The sequence below is a fragment of the Geotrypetes seraphini genome, chromosome 9 (genome assembly GCF_902459505.1).
Source record: "Geotrypetes seraphini chromosome 9, aGeoSer1.1, whole genome shotgun sequence".
NCBI lineage: Eukaryota > Metazoa > Chordata > Amphibia > Gymnophiona > Dermophiidae > Geotrypetes > Geotrypetes seraphini.
In genome coordinates this window covers 149440255-149459263 of record NC_047092.1, presented here as the reverse complement: position 1 = coordinate 149459263, position 19009 = coordinate 149440255, and the positions used below count along the sequence as shown (strand labels likewise).

The 19009-nt window shown below is 43.6% G+C and overlaps 1 protein-coding gene across 1 annotated transcript in view; it reads left to right on the top strand.

The window, feature by feature from the left end:
- The window catches only part of DNER (delta/notch like EGF repeat containing), a 261530-nt gene that overhangs the window by 218223 nt on the left and 24298 nt on the right, over positions 1-19009 (top strand). The window contains exons 9-10 of the mRNA XM_033959607.1: positions 2990-3112; positions 6694-6807. Of these exons, the coding sequence (XP_033815498.1) occupies positions 2990-3112; positions 6694-6807 (237 nt within the window). The remainder of the gene's footprint in view (positions 1-2989; positions 3113-6693; positions 6808-19009) is intronic.

Here is a 19009-nt window from a genome sequence, read left to right as displayed (position 1 = left end):
AGAAGATATTTTCAGAAGGAATAAGCATTAGCATAGAAAGGCATTAGCAAATAATTGTGTTTTGAGCATTGTCTTACAATGTATCCTCCCAGTACAAAATCGCAGGGTACCAGGCAGGGCATTCCATACTTTTACACCAGCGACAGGCATTATTGATGCTCCAATCCTAAAATGCATCATCGACATTCTTTCCTCCAAACTTTATTTCATCCCATTTACAGACCTGCTGTCTGGAATTTTGCACCTGTTAGGTTACATTTAGACTTTCTCTATTGAATTTTCATAAGTAGGCATTTCCTGTTGCTATTCACTGTGCTGCTTCTCCAAGAGTTCTTTATATAACAGACGTGCCTTCAGGCCTTTGGACTCCTGAGGTAGGCTAGTACTTTTCATTGCATATCCGATACAGTTATTATTGTTTATCGTTTTAATAAATAATTTTTTACCTTACTTGGTTTCTCTGATTTTTCGTATTTTCCTGCACTCATCCAGGTACAATATATTTTTGGTTCCACTGTTTTTCACATTCAATAAAAGAAAAACCACCAGGGAAAACATGTCTCTGGTTTCACCTATTTAGAGCAGTCAACCTATCTCAGCCAGAACAGTACCTTGTTCATCTTCTTGTCAAGGTCCTCATATTTGGAAGTATGCTCCGGGGAAAGGGGGTGGAATTGGATATATTGCTTCTCTGTGGTTATAGTCACAGCAATTTACATATGACATGCAGGCACTTATTTTGTATCTGAGCCAATGGAGAGTCAAATTACTTGCCCAGAGTCATAAGAAGCTGCAGTGGGAATTGAACTGGCATCACTTACATGTAGAAATGATGGATTTTGAAAACCCATACATCCACAAGGTACTAACTGAAAAGCTCTCCAAAATTAAAGTTTTTGACAATTTGAGATGGTCTTGAATGCGAAAAGTGTGAGCATGATTTTTCCTTCAAGCTCTTCTCCAAACAGCAGGCATAGACAAGATGTTAGTGAAGACGTGTACCTAATTCAGTAAAAGCTTTACCAAGATATACATGTCTCACTGGACTAAAATACAGAATATACTTATATTTTTAAGGACCACCCACAATACATTCCCTATTCTAAAATATCTTCATATATGTATAATCCCGTTTTGCACATGAAAGCTGCACCTGAGCCTTCTAAAATTGCTTCCCAATTCTATAAGAAGAAAAAACATCCAATTAGGACCAGATTCTATAAATGGCGCTTAAGTGCCTTCATTGTAGGCGCCGCTTAGCATGGTTGTCAATCAACTGCTAGGTGCAGCTTATAGAATCCTGCTTAGCGTCCTAGAGATAGGCATCCTAGAGATAGGCTCCTGTATATGAGGCTAGGTTTTACCAGGCCTAATTTACCAGCACCTAAATCAAATGCCTAGTGATGCCTAAGTCAATCATACCTATTCTCTGCCTCTAATCATGCCTACTTTTCAGTAGGTGTTATTAGGCATCAGAGGGCGCCTCCACTCAGTGGCATAGTAAGGGTAGGAGGCGCCTGAGGTGGTGATGCCACCCTCTACTCCCTCCTTTCCATGCCCCCACTCGTTCCATGGCTTCCCCATTTCTTCCTGTCCCTTACTCCACTCTCGCGCTCTCCTTTCCCCCCATACCTGTAAACCTTTGCCAGCATGAGTGGCTTCTGCAGCATGCTCCTCGCGCCAGCGTTGGATTTCCCTCTGACGTCACTTCCTGGCCCCATGACCCGGAAGTGATTCAGAGGGGAACCAGGCTGGCGCAAGCAAAAGTCAGGGGAAGTTGCTCACACTAGCAAAGATCTACAGAGGTGCAGATTGGGGGGGAGGATTGGCGCGAGCATGGTGTGGCAGGGCAGAGAGATGCCGGCACCCCCACCGACCCGGCACTCAGGGTGGACCGCTCCCACGCCACCTTTACTACACCACTGCCTCCACTTAGGCATCACTAAGGGCCTCTTTTACAAAGGTGCTACGCGTTTTAGCACGGATTAAACACGAGCTGAATCAACATGTGCCCTAACCGCTAATGCGTCCATAGACTAGCATGCACGCATTAGTGTTTAGCGCATGATAATATTTACTGCGTGCTAAAAAGCATAGTGCACCTTTGTAAAAGAGGGGGCAAGTGTCCAAAGAGTTCAGTGTCACATTTTTTTTTTTGATTGGCTGAAAAATGATGTGGTTAATTACCAAGTCAATTAAATAAAAAAAAGAATTGCGTACGGATTTCAAAGTTAGGCATTATAGACTATGAACTCCTTTTATCAAGGCGCGCTACGGAGGTTAGTGCATCAGACATTTCATCACATGCTAACCCCCGCGGCAGCTAAAATCCTAATGCCTAGTCAATGGAGGCGTTAGGTACTAGCGCGACAGGCAGTTTAACGTGCGGAATTCCACGCGTTAAACCGCTACTGCACTTTGTAAAAGGACCCCTATATTTCCCCCTTGTGATTTTAAAAAAATTTGCATTACTAATCATGCAGAACTCACTCAATGTATTATGTATCTAATAATCATATCAGGACAAACATGTTCATGTCCTACTGGAATCAATATCATATTTCATATTTACTAATATACAACATAATAGTCACTTAAGACATGCTAAGAGACATAAAAAAAAAAATTACCCATCCCAAGGCCATACTTATTAGCTTTGGGAATTCTGATTGACTATTAGCAAAATAATTGTTATGGTGATGTGAATTATAAGGTACTTATTATGTAGCTATTATCTAATGAGCATTAGGTAGGCCAGAGATGATTGCAGTGATTTTCCCATAAGCATCAAAACAAAAAAATTTCCCTTTGCAATATTTATATTCTTTAAATGAACCCTTTTTTCCTTTTGTGCTTTTCACAATTTCCAGCTCCATAGCAGGAATACATTTGCCTTCAGTTACGATCTAACTGCTGCTAACATGCAGTGGTTAATAGTTATGTTAAAGTACACTGAAAATGCAGCTTTTTTTTTTTTTTTAAATCTTAGGTTATCATGGCTTGTATTGTGAAGAAGAATACAACGAATGCCTTTCTACACCGTGTCAAAATGCAGCTACCTGCAAAGACTTGGTCAATGGTTACGAGTGTATTTGTCTTGCTGAATATGAAGGTAGGTTACTTTTTTTGAATTACTATTCATACATCAAACATAGAAACTTAGGGCCTGTTTTACAAAGCCGCGCGGCAACAACCCCAAAGCCCGTTAAATCTGCATGGGCTTCGGGGCCGTTACCGCACAGCAGTTGCTAGCGCGGCTTTGTAAAATAGGCCCTTAGAAACAGAGAAAAATGAAGGCAGATAAACAGTGGCATAACAAGGGTGAGAGGCGCCCCTCCCCTGTCTTTGACTCTGCCCCCCCAGCCCCCCTGCTGCACACGCATGCCCCTTCCCTTCCCCCGTACCTCTAGCTGTTCACCGCCATAACTAACAACTTCAGCATGCTCCTCGCGACCGCGTCCTCTCTCTCTGATGTCTCTTCCTATGAGTGGCACACAGAAGTGATGTCAGCGGGTGCTGACGCGGTCGCGAGGAGCACATTGAAGTTGTTACCTGGGGCGGTGAACAATCGGAGGTATGGGGGAAGGGGGACGTGCGTGTAGTGGGGGGATGAGTTGGAAGAGGCGGATGCAGAAAGGAGGAAGGGTGCAGGCACCCCTACCATGATAGCGCCAAGAGCTGACCACCCCCCCCCTTACTGCACCACTGTAGATAAAGACCATATGGCCTATCTAGTCTGCCTATCCATGCCATCTTATATCCCCTCCTCTGTAGAGATCCAACGTACTTGCCCCAAGCTTTCTTGAATTCAGGTAGTCTTAAAAGCATGTAGGGCCTGATTCTATACATAACATTTAAGCCAAGATAAACCAGGCCTAAATCCCTGTCCTTAACTTGTGCATGTATCGACGGTATTCTATAACAGTTTGCATAAATTCTAGGAATGCCCAAGATCTGCCCATGTTCTTTGGCCACGCCCCATTTTCAGATTTGCACACTAGAACATTTTGCAGATGTCAGCTCCCTTCTCCCACCTCCGGCATCAAACCTTTCTCCATAAGTTAGCCCCTTTCTCCCAACTCAACCCCAAATCCCAATGTCAGCCCTCAGAGTCTTTCAGGGCTCACCCATTTCACCTATGTTGTTTAACACCTTTATGAGTACATTGGGCTTGGTTGAATTAGAAAGTGATGAGATCTTATTCTCTTTTGCAGATGACAATTTTGTAGTAATTACAACTTTGACTAATTTGGATCAGATTTGTCGAAAGCTTTCCAATTGTACGATTAATAAGATTCATATTAATAAGATTAAAATGTGTGCACAATCTCGGTTATTAAAATTAAGTACAACTACCATATCATACTATACAATTTCTTATACCCCACAGTTTTCAACAAGGATTAATTGCGGTTTACAATAAGAGTCTTGGATATACTGTACACGGCAGTTTCAGTGAACGATAAATGAATAAAGAACTTGAGAATTATTGAGAGAAGAGATATGTTTTTAGCAATTTCCTGAATTGATAGTAAGAAGAGGGTTATCACAAGTATATTGGTAGGCTGTTCCAAACTTAGGGCTCCTTTTACAAGGGCACGCTAGGGCCTTAACGCGCGGAATAGCACAAGCTAAATTGCCGCACTTGCTAGCTGCTACTGCCTCCTTTTGAGCAGGCGGTAGATTTTCAGCTAACGCGCGCCAATCCGGTACGTGCACTAAAACCACTAGCGCACCTTCGTGAAAAGAGCCCTTAGGGACCTTAAAATTCGAAGGTGAACTTGAATAACTTTTTTTTAGTGCACTTTGTTGAGGTGAAGGAAAAGTCAGGCTGTAACGTTGTGTTATTTTTGTGTTGAACTAGGGAAGGAGCTTGTGACCTTGAGGAGGTCAGATACTAACCCAATGTAGTTCTCTCCATATGTAGCCTTGTAGACCACCAGAAGAGCATCCCCAATACGTAAAATTTTAACAGTTCATTATAAGGCTAAAGTTTTGGGTTCTCAACCATGAACCTCAGATAAATAATTTATATATATAAAAAAGTATTTTTTTTTTATAAGCTTAGACTGCTGGGAACATTGTGCCAAAAGAACACTTCCGTCTTCTAGTTCAAAGTATGATATTGACGCAACTGAATTACTGCAGTTTAGTTTAAGCAGGGACTTCATTGAGGATGTTGAGGAAAATCCAACTGCTTCAAAATACAGCACATGAAAAGAGATCACAAAGTGCACGAACAACGTGCAACCACAAAACCAGCTCAAAGGCCTAAAGAACTGGGATTAATTCTTTATTCACAAAAGACCCAACACTGTCAGCGTTTCAGCTGAAAGCCTGCATCAGGGGTCCGTATGGTTGTCTCATATATACTTGAACAATGCAACTCCCAACCTCAGCATCTGCCAATCAGCCTCCTCCCATGAAAGAAAGAGAAAAAAGTGCTTTTGTTTAGTCTACAGCAGTGGTTTCAAACTCAAACCCTTTGCAGGGCCATATTTTGGAATTGTAGGTACTTGAAGGGCCTCAGAAAAAATAGTTCATGTCTTATTAAAAAAATAACAATTTTGCATGAGGTAAAACTCTCTTTATAGTTTATAAATCTTTCCTTTTGGCTAAGTCTTAATAATAAAATATTATAATTTATAGCTAAAGAGACATATGATCAAGAAACTGATTTATTTTACTTTTGTGATTATGATACACATACCAAGGGCCTCAAAATAGTACCTGGCGAGCCGCATGTTTGAGACCACTGGTCTACAGTGACTGGAGGGTTACCTGTATTCTTGTCCTGGTTCTAGAAGTAACCATAAATTACCTGTAATTAGTGCTGTGACAGCTAGACTTTGGGGGGAATTTTTATTTTTCTGGTATGGACTTGTGAAAGAGGTAATAAAACTAGGTTCATATACAGACTAGCCTACAGTGGGTGGGATTGGGGAGGAGGGATGGAGTCAAACAGAAATAGAAAGTTTTCACCTGGCCTGTTGCTTCCAGTGCTATGAACCCCCCTACCCTTTTGTGGTTTTCTTGCCATGATACTGGAGTATCCACTGCTTAAAATGAAAGGAATTGACCCCAAAATATCCACAAAGAAGAAAATCCAGAGAAAATCAAAAAAACTCTGTGGAGTGACGATGCTCCCAAATGGACTTTATTTGAAAGTATCAAAGTTCCAAAGGTACACTAAAATCATCCACATAAAATAATTCCATCCACATAAAAGTAAATCATCCACATAAGAGCCTTAAAGGATGATTTACTTTTATGTGGATGGAATTATTTTATGTGGATGATTTTAGTGTACCTTTGGAACTTTGATACAGTTTTTTTGGATATCTACTGCTTAGCATTCTTTTACCTAATTTACGTCTTTGTTTCCTTTGAAATAAAGAATTTATCAGTTTAATCCACAATCTTCTTTTCCTCCAAGTTTTGAGACAATTTCTCAGCAAGTAAATGCAAGTGCATTTTTCTTGCCAACAGTGGCAGGTCCTGTCCCAGCACTCCTTCAAAATATGAAAAGCTCTTTTCGTGCTTCCTTTTAGCTGACAGAGACAGCCTTCAAACTTTGTTCCAGTTGTTTCAATCCCTTTTCCAATCTTTTTTTTTTTTTTCAATTATCTGTCTTACAATGAAGGTATGAGTAATAAATAAGTGGTGCACTCCATTTTTTGCTTTCCTTCTCAGGAAAACACTGTGAATTATACAAAGACCCCTGTGTCAATGTCAGCTGCCAGAATGGAGGAACTTGTGACAGTGAAGGTCTAAATGCCACATGCATCTGCTCACCTGGATTTACAGGCAAGTCATTGCGTTTGTGAATGATAGTGTTATGCCATCATGAAAAGCTCACACATAATGGCATTGTTGACCCATGCTATTGCAAGGTAACTGGGATTAACAATCTTTATGGGCTAATATCCCTATGATAAGGTTTTCTCTGAATGAGGAATTTTTTTTCAGGAAGTTATCAGGTTCATAAAACATTTAAATGTCCAAAAACCAGCCTAAGCTGGCACTTGAACCTCCTAATGGCCAGGACATCCAAGTACCAACAATCAAAAACAACTTTCTGGACATCCAACAGGATTTCCAAGCCGCTGAATGTCCAGAGCCTAAAGGGGTGTGTTATGGGCGGGCATCAGTCGGGCTTAAGCTGGATGACCTGTAGCAATAAAAAAAGCTTTCCCAGGACGTCCAAGGTGGAACTTATTTAGATCTGATTTACATGCATCTAAGTGTTGTAAAAGTGACCAAACTGATGAGATGACCACTGGAGGGTTTAAGGCATGACCCTCCTTACTCCCCCAGTGGTCATGACCCCTTCCCACCTTCCTTGGAGTGAAAAAAAACAAAACAATAGGCTTCCCATCAACTGATCGAGGCAAGGGAATCCTCATCAGCTGAGCTATTTTCAAGAATTCCTGCCAGCTCAGCTAATGGGGATTCCCCATGCGAAGATCAGCTGAACTGGCAGGGAGATTCCTCTTTCCATCCCTCCCTCATAGTCATCAATCCCACAGCCCCCTCACTACACCCCTCCCCTCCAGCATCCCTTGAAACTCCCCTGACATCCCCAAACACTCCTAACATTCCCCCCCCCCATGCCTCCCTATACTTTCAATACAAAAATCAGCAGGAAGGATGCCCATTCCATCCTGCCACTGGGCCCCATCGAACCCTGACACCCCACCCCAAACTGCAGCACCATCCGAACCCATGGCATCCCACCCCAAAACTCCCTGAACCTGTGGCGCTCAACCACGGCACCCTCCTGAACCCTTGGCACCTCAACCCGACATCCCCCCTACATCCCCATACCTTCAAAGACAATCCGGCAGGAGGGATGCCCACTTCCTCCCACTGGCAGGCCCGCCTCTTCATAATGGCAGGCCTTCCCCTTTCTAGTACATCCTGGGATGCACTGGGAGGGGCTTAAGTCTGTGATTTGCTCAGGTGGGCCAGGTGCAAGGGGCCTGGCAGCAGGAGAGAGTGGGCATCCCTCCTACCGATTTTTGTATCGAAAGTACAGGGGTGTATGGGAAGATGTTAGGAGTGTTGGGGGATATTGAAGGGGAGGGGTGTAGTACGGGGGTTCTGTGGAGGGGGCTGGTGGATCGGTGACTGGGAGGGAGGGAGGGAGGAATCTCCCTTCCAGTTTAGCTGATCCTGACAGGGGGAATCCCCATTAGCTGAGCCAGCAGGAATCCCCGAAACTGGCTCAACTGATGGGGGATTCCCCTGCCTTGATCAGCTGAGGGCAAGCTGTTCTGACAGGGCAAGACAATTGGGTACCACATCTGAACAGCTTTTTCATGTGGACGTCTTTATATTTGGGAATGTCAAAAAAAAGATAGATGTACTAAGGGATAAAATATATAGATAGTTTTTTGTTTTTCTTAAAGTTAAAAGAACATAAGAACATAAGAAGTTGCCTCCGCTGAGGCAGACCAGAGGTCCATCTCGCCCAGCGGTCCGCTCCCGCGGCGGCCCATCAGGCCCATTGCCTGAGCAGTGGTCCTTGACTATTTCTATAACCTATCTCTACTCCTATCCCTATAACCTACGTCAACTCTTATCTGTACCCCTCAATCCCTCAAATGTGCGGCAGTTTTGAGAATGGACATTTTTACTCTTGACTTTCTAGATGTCTTTCTCAAAACGTCCAAACTCTGACTTAGATGTCCTATCGAATATGCCCCTCCACGTTTTTGTGTATGCTTCCAGTTATAAATCTAGAGAAGGGGAGGGCAGCCTTGGTCCTCGAGGGCTGCAACCCAGTCAGGTTTCAGGATTTTCCCCAATGATTATGCATGAGATCTATTTGCATAAACTACCTCCATTATGTGCTAATAGATCTCATGCATATTCATTGGAGAAAACCTGAAAACCCAGTAGGTTGCCCACATTGATCTAGAGCAGGGGTGTCAAAGTCCCTCCTCAATGGCCGCAATCTAGTCGGGTTTTCAGGATTTCTCCAATGAATATGCATGAGATCTATTTGCATGCACTGCTTTCATTGTATGCTAATAGATCTCATGCATATTCACTGGGGAAATCCTGAAAAACTGACTGGCATGATTTTATTATAAAGAATTACTGCAATAGCACTTACCAACACTTATTTTGTACACAGAAAGGTCTCATAAGAACATAGGAATTGCCATACTGGGACAGACCGAAGGTCCATCAAGCCCAGTATCCTGTTTCCAACAGTGGCCAATCCAGGTCCCAAGTACTTGGCAGAAACCCAAATAGCAGCAACATTCCAGAGCTGAAATTGTGATGTCATAATGCCTTTCCATGATCATCTCCCCCTATGTAAACACACCTCCTTCATGATTACCCCCTTGTGAACAGCCCTATGGGTCATTCCTTTGGCTTACAATGATGACGTATGGATTTTGGCTTCTTTTGACTCTAATTCTTTGCATTATCAGCTAATTCCTGTCCCTCCACCCTCGATGAGTGGTTGATATCCTAGAAACTGATAGTTAATACTACCAAATGTGTAGCGATGTAGATCTTGAGATCCTAACCCCAGCTTGATCCGGTTCCTTATATTAGCTATGTTCCAGTTATGCTATGAAAATAGGTTATCACTCTAGAAATTCAATTTGACAATATCGTTTTTCATTAAAATCACAAATTTCTTCTACACTTCAATTCACCTCTCTGAAACTGAAAATTTGGTTCTTCCAAAAGATCTATGGGCTGGACATTCAATGGAGAGTAGCGATGAGTCTTATCTTGTTCTTTTTGAATTCTATCACTATTTTCCTCTCCACCACCTTCATCGGGAGGGCATTCCAGGCAACCACCCTCTCTATTAAAAAGAATTTCCTAACATTATTCCTATCCCACATGCTCAAATTATGCCTTCTCTGGAAAAAGTTTGGTTCTATATTAATATTTTTATTTATTTTAGTCATTTATATATTGCCTATTAATTGTCTAACCTCCTCTTTTACAAAGATATGCTATGATTTTTAGCATGCGATAATGTTATCCTATGGATGCGTTAGCAGTTAGCACATGTGTTGATTTAGTGCACGCTAAAATGCTTAGCGCACCTTTGTAAAAGGAGCCCTAAGCCAGGGGTCGGCAACCTTTTTAAAACTTAAAAAGCCATTTTATCCTAAATGTTTGATTCCAGACAGGGCAGGATTAATTCTTCGAGGGCCCCTAGGCCCTGCCTCACTCCCTACCCCGCCCACATCCTGCTCCCATTTATCTGTTTTCTTCTTTACTTCTTTATTTCCACTTGTATTTCTTTTCTTTTTTTTTAATTCAAAACAAAGATTAGCATACCAGTGCACAGTTTTTCTTCTATGCAACCCCCAAACATCTCTGACCCATGGCAGCTCAACCCTACAATGCCCCACCCTCTCAACTCAGTCATGTATAGGTAGGGCCCCCGGGCCTTCTGAGGTACTTGGTGGTCCAGCAGGAGCTCCTGCCTCCTCAGAGCTGCTTTCTAAAATGGCTGCTTCAACCTTTCGTGGGTGCTTGTGACATTTCCTGTAGTACTGCAAGCTGCCGCGAGAGGTCATGGCAGCCATTTTAGAAGACAGCTGCGAGGAGGCAGGAGCAAGAGGGTCGCACTCCTGCCACAAAGACCCCCGCTAGACGACGAGGTACTGTAATAGGTCTGGGGGGCCATGGGAGAAGAGCCGCAGCCACATGGAAGAAAAGCCGCATTTGGCTTGAGAGCTGCAGATTGCCGACCTCTGATCTAAGTGGTTTACATTCAGGTACTCAGTCATTTGAGCTTGAAGGTGATAGAATAGAAGTTGTAAAGGATTTCAATCTCCTGGGCTCTTTTGTAAACAAAGAAGCAACTATCAGTGAGGAAATACTCTGCAGAATAGCACTTGGTCGCTCTTCAATGAAGGCTTTCAACAAAGTATTCAAAGGCAAGGAGGTAACACTCCAAATGAAGATCAGACTTGCCAATGCACTCATTTTCTCTGTGGTCAGTTACGGATGCGAAAGCTGGACACTACAGAAACAAGACAAAAAGAAGATTGACTCATTTGAGCTTTGGTGCTGGAGAAGGATTCTAGGTGTTCTGTGGACTGCCAGAAGAACTAACAAATTGATTCTGGAAGAGATCAAACCGACTATGTCACTCTAAGCCCAAATAATGAAGTTACGACTGTCTTATTTTGATCACACCATCAGAAGAGAGATCACTGGGGAAGGACATCATGTTTCAGAAGAGTGAAGGAACCAGGCAAATAGGGTGACCTGCAATCAGATGACTGAACACGTTGAAAACAACCATGGGGATGACACTGGAAGACCTTTCCGGACTAGCACAAAACCAATTTTTTTTTAAAATCTGCAATTCATCAAGTTGCTAGGACTTGAACACGAGTCAATGGCACTTAACAACAACTCAGTCATTTGTCCCTATCTGTCCTGGTGGGCTCACAATCTATCTAACATACCTGGGGCAATGGAGGATTGAGTGATTGGCAAGTAGCATCTTGTCACAAGGAGCAGTATGGGGCTTGACCCCACAATCTCAGGGTGCTGAGGCTGTATGTCTAACCACTAGGCCATTCCTTCCTCAATTCCTTTCAAGTATTTAAACGTCTCTATCATATCTCCCCTATCCCTCCTCTCCTCTAGAATATACATATTTAGGACTTCCAGTTTTTTCTCGTACATCTTTTGGCGCAAACACCATACCATTTTTGTTGCCTTCCTCTGGTCTGCTTCAAGTCCTCTTATATCCTTCACCAGAGGGAACTCACGGATTGCGCATTGGGAGGCACAGAGGTTGACCTCTTTGTTTCATCTGGTACACAAGGATGGCACTATGAAGTCCTTTACGCAGTTGAGTCAGGATTATGGACTGACCGGTATTGACAGATTTGTATACTTGCAGATCCAGCTTCCCTCAAAAAAGAAAATTTAAGTTTTCGTAGACAGGACCTGTTCTCAATAGCCCTTGGGTCCCATATGAACGTTCCCCTCAAATTTCACCATCGTTATTTGAAGGATGAGACTCCTTTGATTGATTATATTAAGTATCAGACTGCTTGGGCACAAGACCTTAATGTACTATTGCCAGATGACATTATACAAACTGCTGTAACTAAATTACCTGCTTTATGAAAATATATGTATCACTGGGAAAGGCAGTATAAGCTGATCTTTCGACTCTGTCTCGCCCAGAAGGGTGTACCTTGCTAAATTTAGACCAACTGCAGCCTATGCTAAATGTGAATACTTCCCTTGGCCACATGTTTTGGGCTTGCCCGGCCATCCAGGTCTTTTGGACTCTGCTTTTTACCTTTATTGGCTGAATTTGAAAGATGCATGTTCGCCCTTTGCCTGCACTTTTATTTGGTGCTCTTCCTTCACATCATCCTTGACAGCCAGGCATGAGAGCCTTTCTTCGATGGTCTATTTTGACTGCCATAAAATGTATTTTATTGCGATGGCTAGAGTCGGATGCCCCCAATATCTCATTGTGGAGGACTCAGATGATCCACTTGCTGACTTGGGAACGTTGGGGTGTCTCAGACCTTTCTATCCAGCAGGGCATGCATTTTACGGCCATCTGGGAGCATTTTTGGACTACCATGACTCCCTTGGCAAGAAGTCACATCTTGAATTGCTAGATAGTGGTGTTTTATTGCAGTAATCTCTTGTTCTCTTCAAGTTCATTGTTTTCTTGCTGGTTTCAGCTTGGTGGTAAGGAACCCCGGAAGGGGGGGTAGGGATTCTGTATTTTTGAAATTTGTACCTTGATCACTGTTTATATGGCTGAGCACTCTGTATCTGTGATTTATTTTGGCTCAATAAAAATCATTTAAACATATCCTTCGCCAGATAGGGCCTCCAAAACTGAACTCAATACTCAATCGTGGCCTCGCCAATGACCTGTACAGGGGCATCAACACCTCCTTCTGCCAGTTACATATACAGTTCTCTATACATTGCTGTCTATACAGCCCAGCATCCTTCTGGCTACAGCCACTGCCTTATCACACTGTTTCATCACCTTCAGGTCCTTAGACACTATCACTCCAAGATCCCTCTCCCTGTCCATGTATATCAGCCTCTCACAGCCCAGCACATACAGCTCCCTTGGATTTCTACTCCCCAAATGCATCACCCTGTACTTCTTTGCATCGAGTTTTAATTGCCAGATGATAGACCGTTCTAGCTTTTGCCGATCTTTTTTCATGTTTTCCACTCTCTCTGGGTTGTCCACTCTGTTACAAATCTTGGTATCATCCGCAAAACGGCAAATCTCATCTTCTAACCCTTCAGTAATGTCATTCACAAACATATGGAATGGCATTAGCCCTAGCGCCGATCCTTGAGGCACTCCATGGATCGGTACTGGGGGCCAATTCTGCTCTATATGTTTGTGTGCGACATGGGAGGTGAGAGGCTGATATGTACAGATGGGGATGATTTGTAATCTGCATGCAGGAGTTTCTGACCTTGAAAGGCAATATAGCAAATACTTGAATAAAATATCATAGTTTAGCACATGTCAAGCTTCTCCTACCTAACTACAAATCTTCACAGAAAGGATAGCAAATGCACGAAGTGGCATGACAGGGGAGATATAGGAAACAGTGGCATAATTCAAGTATGAATTTCTGGTAATGAAGAAGTGAGTACAAAGACATAGATCAATTGTGATCTATGGCATTGCTAGAGGAATGGAGACGGGCAGGCTAGATAATCCTTTAGTTCCTTATTGGCCATCATATTTAATTTTTCTAACTTGCTGTGAATAGCTTTTGTTACAAAAAGATGCATTAGCTATTGCATCTCATAGCTTGTGAATGAGTAAAGTGACAATTTATTTGAGGTACGTTTTCCATAATAGAGAAAAGAAAAGCAGCACAGTCAGTACAGTGGATTTTAAAGGGAGTTGCATATGTGTAGTAAGGACCTTCCAGAGTTATTCTTGCTCTGAACAGGAGTAATTATATTCAGGATTCAGTACTCCTGTAAATACAATCTGCTGAAGTGAGTGGGTAATTAGATGAATAAATATATGTGCAGAAGACAGGGTGTTAATGGACCATCTGTGGTGGCACTGCCTCCCTCCTGTGCACTGCATATTTCTTATTTTAGTTATGCTGAATAATAATTTTTATACCCTCAGCCCTAGACTCTTTTCTACAAATTTCAGATCTCCCAAAATTTTTCTCCTATAGAACCCGAAGCAAAGAGGGTCCATCATGAATTCTGCTTTGAATGCATTCCCTCCCCTTTAGGGGTAGAGGAGTAGCCTAATAGCTAGAGAACTAGGTTCAGAAATATGGCATCCATGGTTAAAATTCCACTGCCACCCTTTGTGATTTTGGGCAAGTCACTTAACCCCACTAACCCCCCCCCCCCCGCCACACACACACAAGAGCTATTCTATAAGCCACACTTACATAGGCTTGTTTTATCAAATAGCACTTACTCCTGGGAACTGTGACTAAATTGGGGTGTGGCCATTTTTACCATGGAAAACGTGGTGCAAATGACTGCACCTAAATTTAGGCGTGGATGCCCACATTCTTAAAGTAAAGCCCTTGATCCACCCGTGACCTGCCCATTTCTGTGCCTCTTTTTTTGACTCACAAGTAAAATTGAGGCGTGGATTCTGTGCCTAAATTTATATGTGTAACGTAATTGATTTTAATTAACACCATTAATTTCTTATTAAAAGTCAAGTTTTAATCCAAAAACTAAAGCTGCACAATAGGAGAGACTCTGGCCCTGATTCTGTATAGGATGCCCGGGAGAGGTGTCCTATACAGAATCGGGCCTACTAACCCCGATTCTGTAACCGGCGTCCATGTTACAGACGACAGTTAGAGAATCGGGTTAGAGTAGATGCGGCCACTATACTTATCGCGGCAAGGGATAAGTATAGAGGCCATCTGTCCGATCGCCGGCAGGAGGGTGCCCAACCCCTCCTGCCGGAACACCCCCCCAAACTCCCAATCGCCGGCAGGAGGGTGCCGAACCCCTCCTGCCGGAAAGCCGGCCCACCCCCCCCGAAACTCTTGATCGCTGGCAGGAGGGTGCCCAACCCCTCCTGCCGGAAAGCCGCCCCCGCCCCCCCAAAACTCTTGATCACCAGAAGGAGGGTGCCCAACCCCTCCTGCCGGAAAGCCGCCCCTGCCCCCCCAAAACTCTTGATCGCCGGCAGGAGGGTGCCCAACCCCTCCTGCTGGAAAGCCGGACCCCCTCCGGACCCCCTCATGCTAACGACCCCCTCCTGCCGGTGATGAAGAGTTTCGTGGGGGAGGGGGCGGCGTTCCAGCAGGAGGAGTTGGGCACCCTCCTGCCGGCAGGGAGATCCCTTGCCATGATAATTATAGCGGCCGCGTCTACTTACAATGTAGGCCTCTCTAGGCTCCCAGAGGCGCCTTCAATATAGGCGGCCTGCCTGGGGAGCATTTTTTTTTAAAACGTGCATCCCGATTGGCTGATTAAACAGCTGTAGGACGCCTACAGCTGCCTAAAATTGGGACGGCACTTTGTAGAATCAGGGCCTCTGTGTCCAGGCCGCTCACACAGCTCATGTCAGGACAAAGAAGAGTAAGAAAGGGATATCAGGCATAAGGATCCAAGAAAAGAAAGGTTTTGAGTTCAACTATGAAATTTTCTAGGGATGTCTGGAGCCTAATAGGTTAGCCAATGGCACTAATTCTCCACCAAAATTGTAAATATGGGCAATATCCAAAACCACCTCTAGATATGCTGGATGTAAACAGATTCTATACTGAACGCTGTGGTCCGTTGGAATGGCATAAAGCATAGTAGAGAGTAGTAGCCTTGAAAAAACCTACTAAAGTTTATGGGTGAAATATGTTGGTGTATCTATCCCTGTTTTGAAGTGAGACCATACAGCTAAGGACTTGTAGTACATATTTATCAAAATGATATTGAGTAAAAAAGTAAAAATATTGAAAATGTTAAATGAGAAAATGATCTAGTGACAATTTGGGGCATAAAGCCACTCACTATGAGAGAATACTGAGTGAGTGGTGGCTCCGCTGAGGATCGAAAGACTGACTATAAATAATTCAGTAATAATAAGGAGCATAATTTATGCTGTTTACATCCAGCATATCTAGAGGTGGGTTTGGAGCCTAATAGGGGCATAATCTCAAAACTGCCTAAATTGGACGTTCTAATTGCCGGGACGTCCAAGTATCGATAATCGAAGCCATTTTCCTGGACATCTAGTGGACATTTCCTCCACTGTGCATCCAGAGTTCAAGGGGGAATGAGTGAGCTAGACTTGGACATTTTGCGGAGATAATCAAACCTTTCCTAAGATGTCCTGATAGAACTTAGACATTTTGGGCTAGATCTGTTTTGGAAGTATTAAGTCATTCCACTCCACAAGAAAGGCTCCAAGATGGAGACAGCAAACTACAGACTGGTGAGTCTTACATCAATAGTGTGCAAACTAATGGAAACTCTAATCAAACGCCAATTGGATACGATCCTGAACGAAGAGAATCTACGGGATCCCCGTTAACATGGATGTACTAAGGGGAGATCCTGCCAATCCAACCTGATCAGTTTCTTTGACTGGGTAACGAGGAAGCTGGATGTTGGGGAGTCCCTGGACATCGTATACCTGGACTTCAGTAAAGCATTCGATAGCGTACTACACCGCAGGTTGCTGAGCAAGATGAGTTCTATAGGATTGGGCGACACATTGACAAAATGGGTTGGGAACTGGCTTGGAGGTAGGCTTCAGAGGGTAGTGGTAAACGGCACCCCCTCTGAAATGACGGAGGTAATCAGTGGAATGCCGCAGGGCTCGGTCCTGGGCCCGATCCTATTCAACATCTTTATAAGAGACTTGGCAGAAGGGCTACGAGGTAAAATAACATTATTCGCCGATGACGCCAAACTAAGCAATGTAGTGGGCAAAAGCACAACAGATATAAATTCAATGTCCGACAACATGATGCACGATCTACTCCTACTGGAGCTCTGGTCTAGGTCCTGGCAACTCAGCTTCAATGCCAAAAAATGCAAAGTCATGCACCTGGGCAGCCAAAATCCATGCAAGACTTACACCCTTAATGGCGAGATCCTAACAAGAACTGAAGCAGAACTAGACTTAGGGGTGATCGTCAGTGAGAACATGAAGACTGCCAATCAAGTGGAGCAAGCTTCATCCAAGGCAAGGCAAATCATAGGTTGCATACGCAGGAGTTTGGTCAGCCGTAAGCCTGAAGTCATTATGCCGTTGTATGATGGTGAGGCCCCACCTGGAATACTGTGTGCAATTCTGGAGGCCACATTACTGTAAGGATGTGCTGAGACTGGAGTCGGTCCAGAGAATGGCCACCCAGATGGTCTCGGGACTCAAGGATCTCCCGTATGAGGAACGGCTGGATAAGTTGCAGCTGTACTCACTCAAGGAACGCAGAGAGAGGGGTGACATGATCGAGACATTCAAGTATCTCATGGGCCGCATCTTCTTTTCAAGGGTCCCGCGGCAACAAGGGGGCATCCGTGGAATATCAGGGGCGGGAAACTGCACGGAGACACCAGGAAATTCTTTTTCACTGAAAGGGTGGTTGATCGCTGGAATAGTCTTCCACTTCAGGTTATTGAGGCCAGCAGTGTGCCTGATTTTAAGGCCAAATGGGATAGACACGGATCTATTCACAGAGAAAGGTAGGGAGTGTCATTGGGGTGGGCAGACTAGATGGGCTGTGGCCCTTATCTGCTGTCTATTTCTATGTTTCTATGTTTACCAAAAAAAGTTACCCAAACTAACCATATGACCACTGGAGGTATTAAGCAATGAACCCCCAACACTCCCCCAGTAGGCACTTACCCCTTCCCTCCTTCCCCCCTAAAAAAAATCTGAATAAAACTGTACATACCTGTCTCTGGAACATAGCATTTGGTATGGGAAATCCTAGTAGAGCATCACACAGCTATCTTTAAGTAGCCAGATTGGTGGGCTAGTGAACCATAGAGAGGAGGAGCCAGACCCATAAGGCACTCTAACTACAACATCTATGGTGTTAAATATGAGCCCATCAAAATCCTATTATACTGCCATACAGCCACATGTAGCTGTAAGAGCTATTGGAGTGTTAGACAGGTGGGAATAGTAGGTTTTGGAGGAGTTATGGAGGGCTCAGCATAAATTATATATGGTGAGGTGTATATCTGGCTCCATTTATGTGAAGTTCACATCATTGCCTTCTAAGGGGCCCAACTGCTTTATTGGCATGTTCATGTGGCCAGTCCATTAGAATGGCGGCCCCTCCCACGTCTAAATGGTGATGATTTGGGCATTTGTTTGATGTTTTTGTGGTCAAAAATGGTGAGTAAAATCAGATGTCCTAGCGGTCTAGACGTTTTGGCGACTAAGACGTCCAAGCAGGCAATAAAAAAATATATATTTGGACATCCTGTTCGAAAATGGGCATTTCTCCACTTCTGACTTTGGATGTCTTGTGGGAAACTTCCAAATTTGGACTTAGATGTCCTATTGAAAACGGCCCTCTAGAATGTTGTGGGAGCATGTTCCATAGCTTGGGTCCCTATACAGCAAATATGGAACTGCATGTGGTATCGAGGAGAATCTCACAAAAAGGTCGTATGAAGAGTCGGTACTGTTGCAAGGATCTGAGTGTTCTAAGGGGGCTGGAGAGGTATAATGGCTCTTCTGCACTACGGATGTTGAAGATTAGAAGTGATACGAAACCTGATTGCACGTTCTAAGCTGCAGTTACTGTATGCGTCAATGCAGCAGAGCTGACTGATAAGACTAGGAAAATTCATGGCAATTATCTTTCAGATGGGAACTATTTTGGAAGTGATTACTATAGGCTCACTGCATTATTGTATGCACAAATTTAAGAAATGGTGGAAGCCATTGTACCCAGTATTACAGGTCAAAATTGTAACAGTAATCATAGAGTATTAGAGAGATTCATGGCTTTATTATATTTTCATTAATGAAAATGGGTCTATCCTGAAT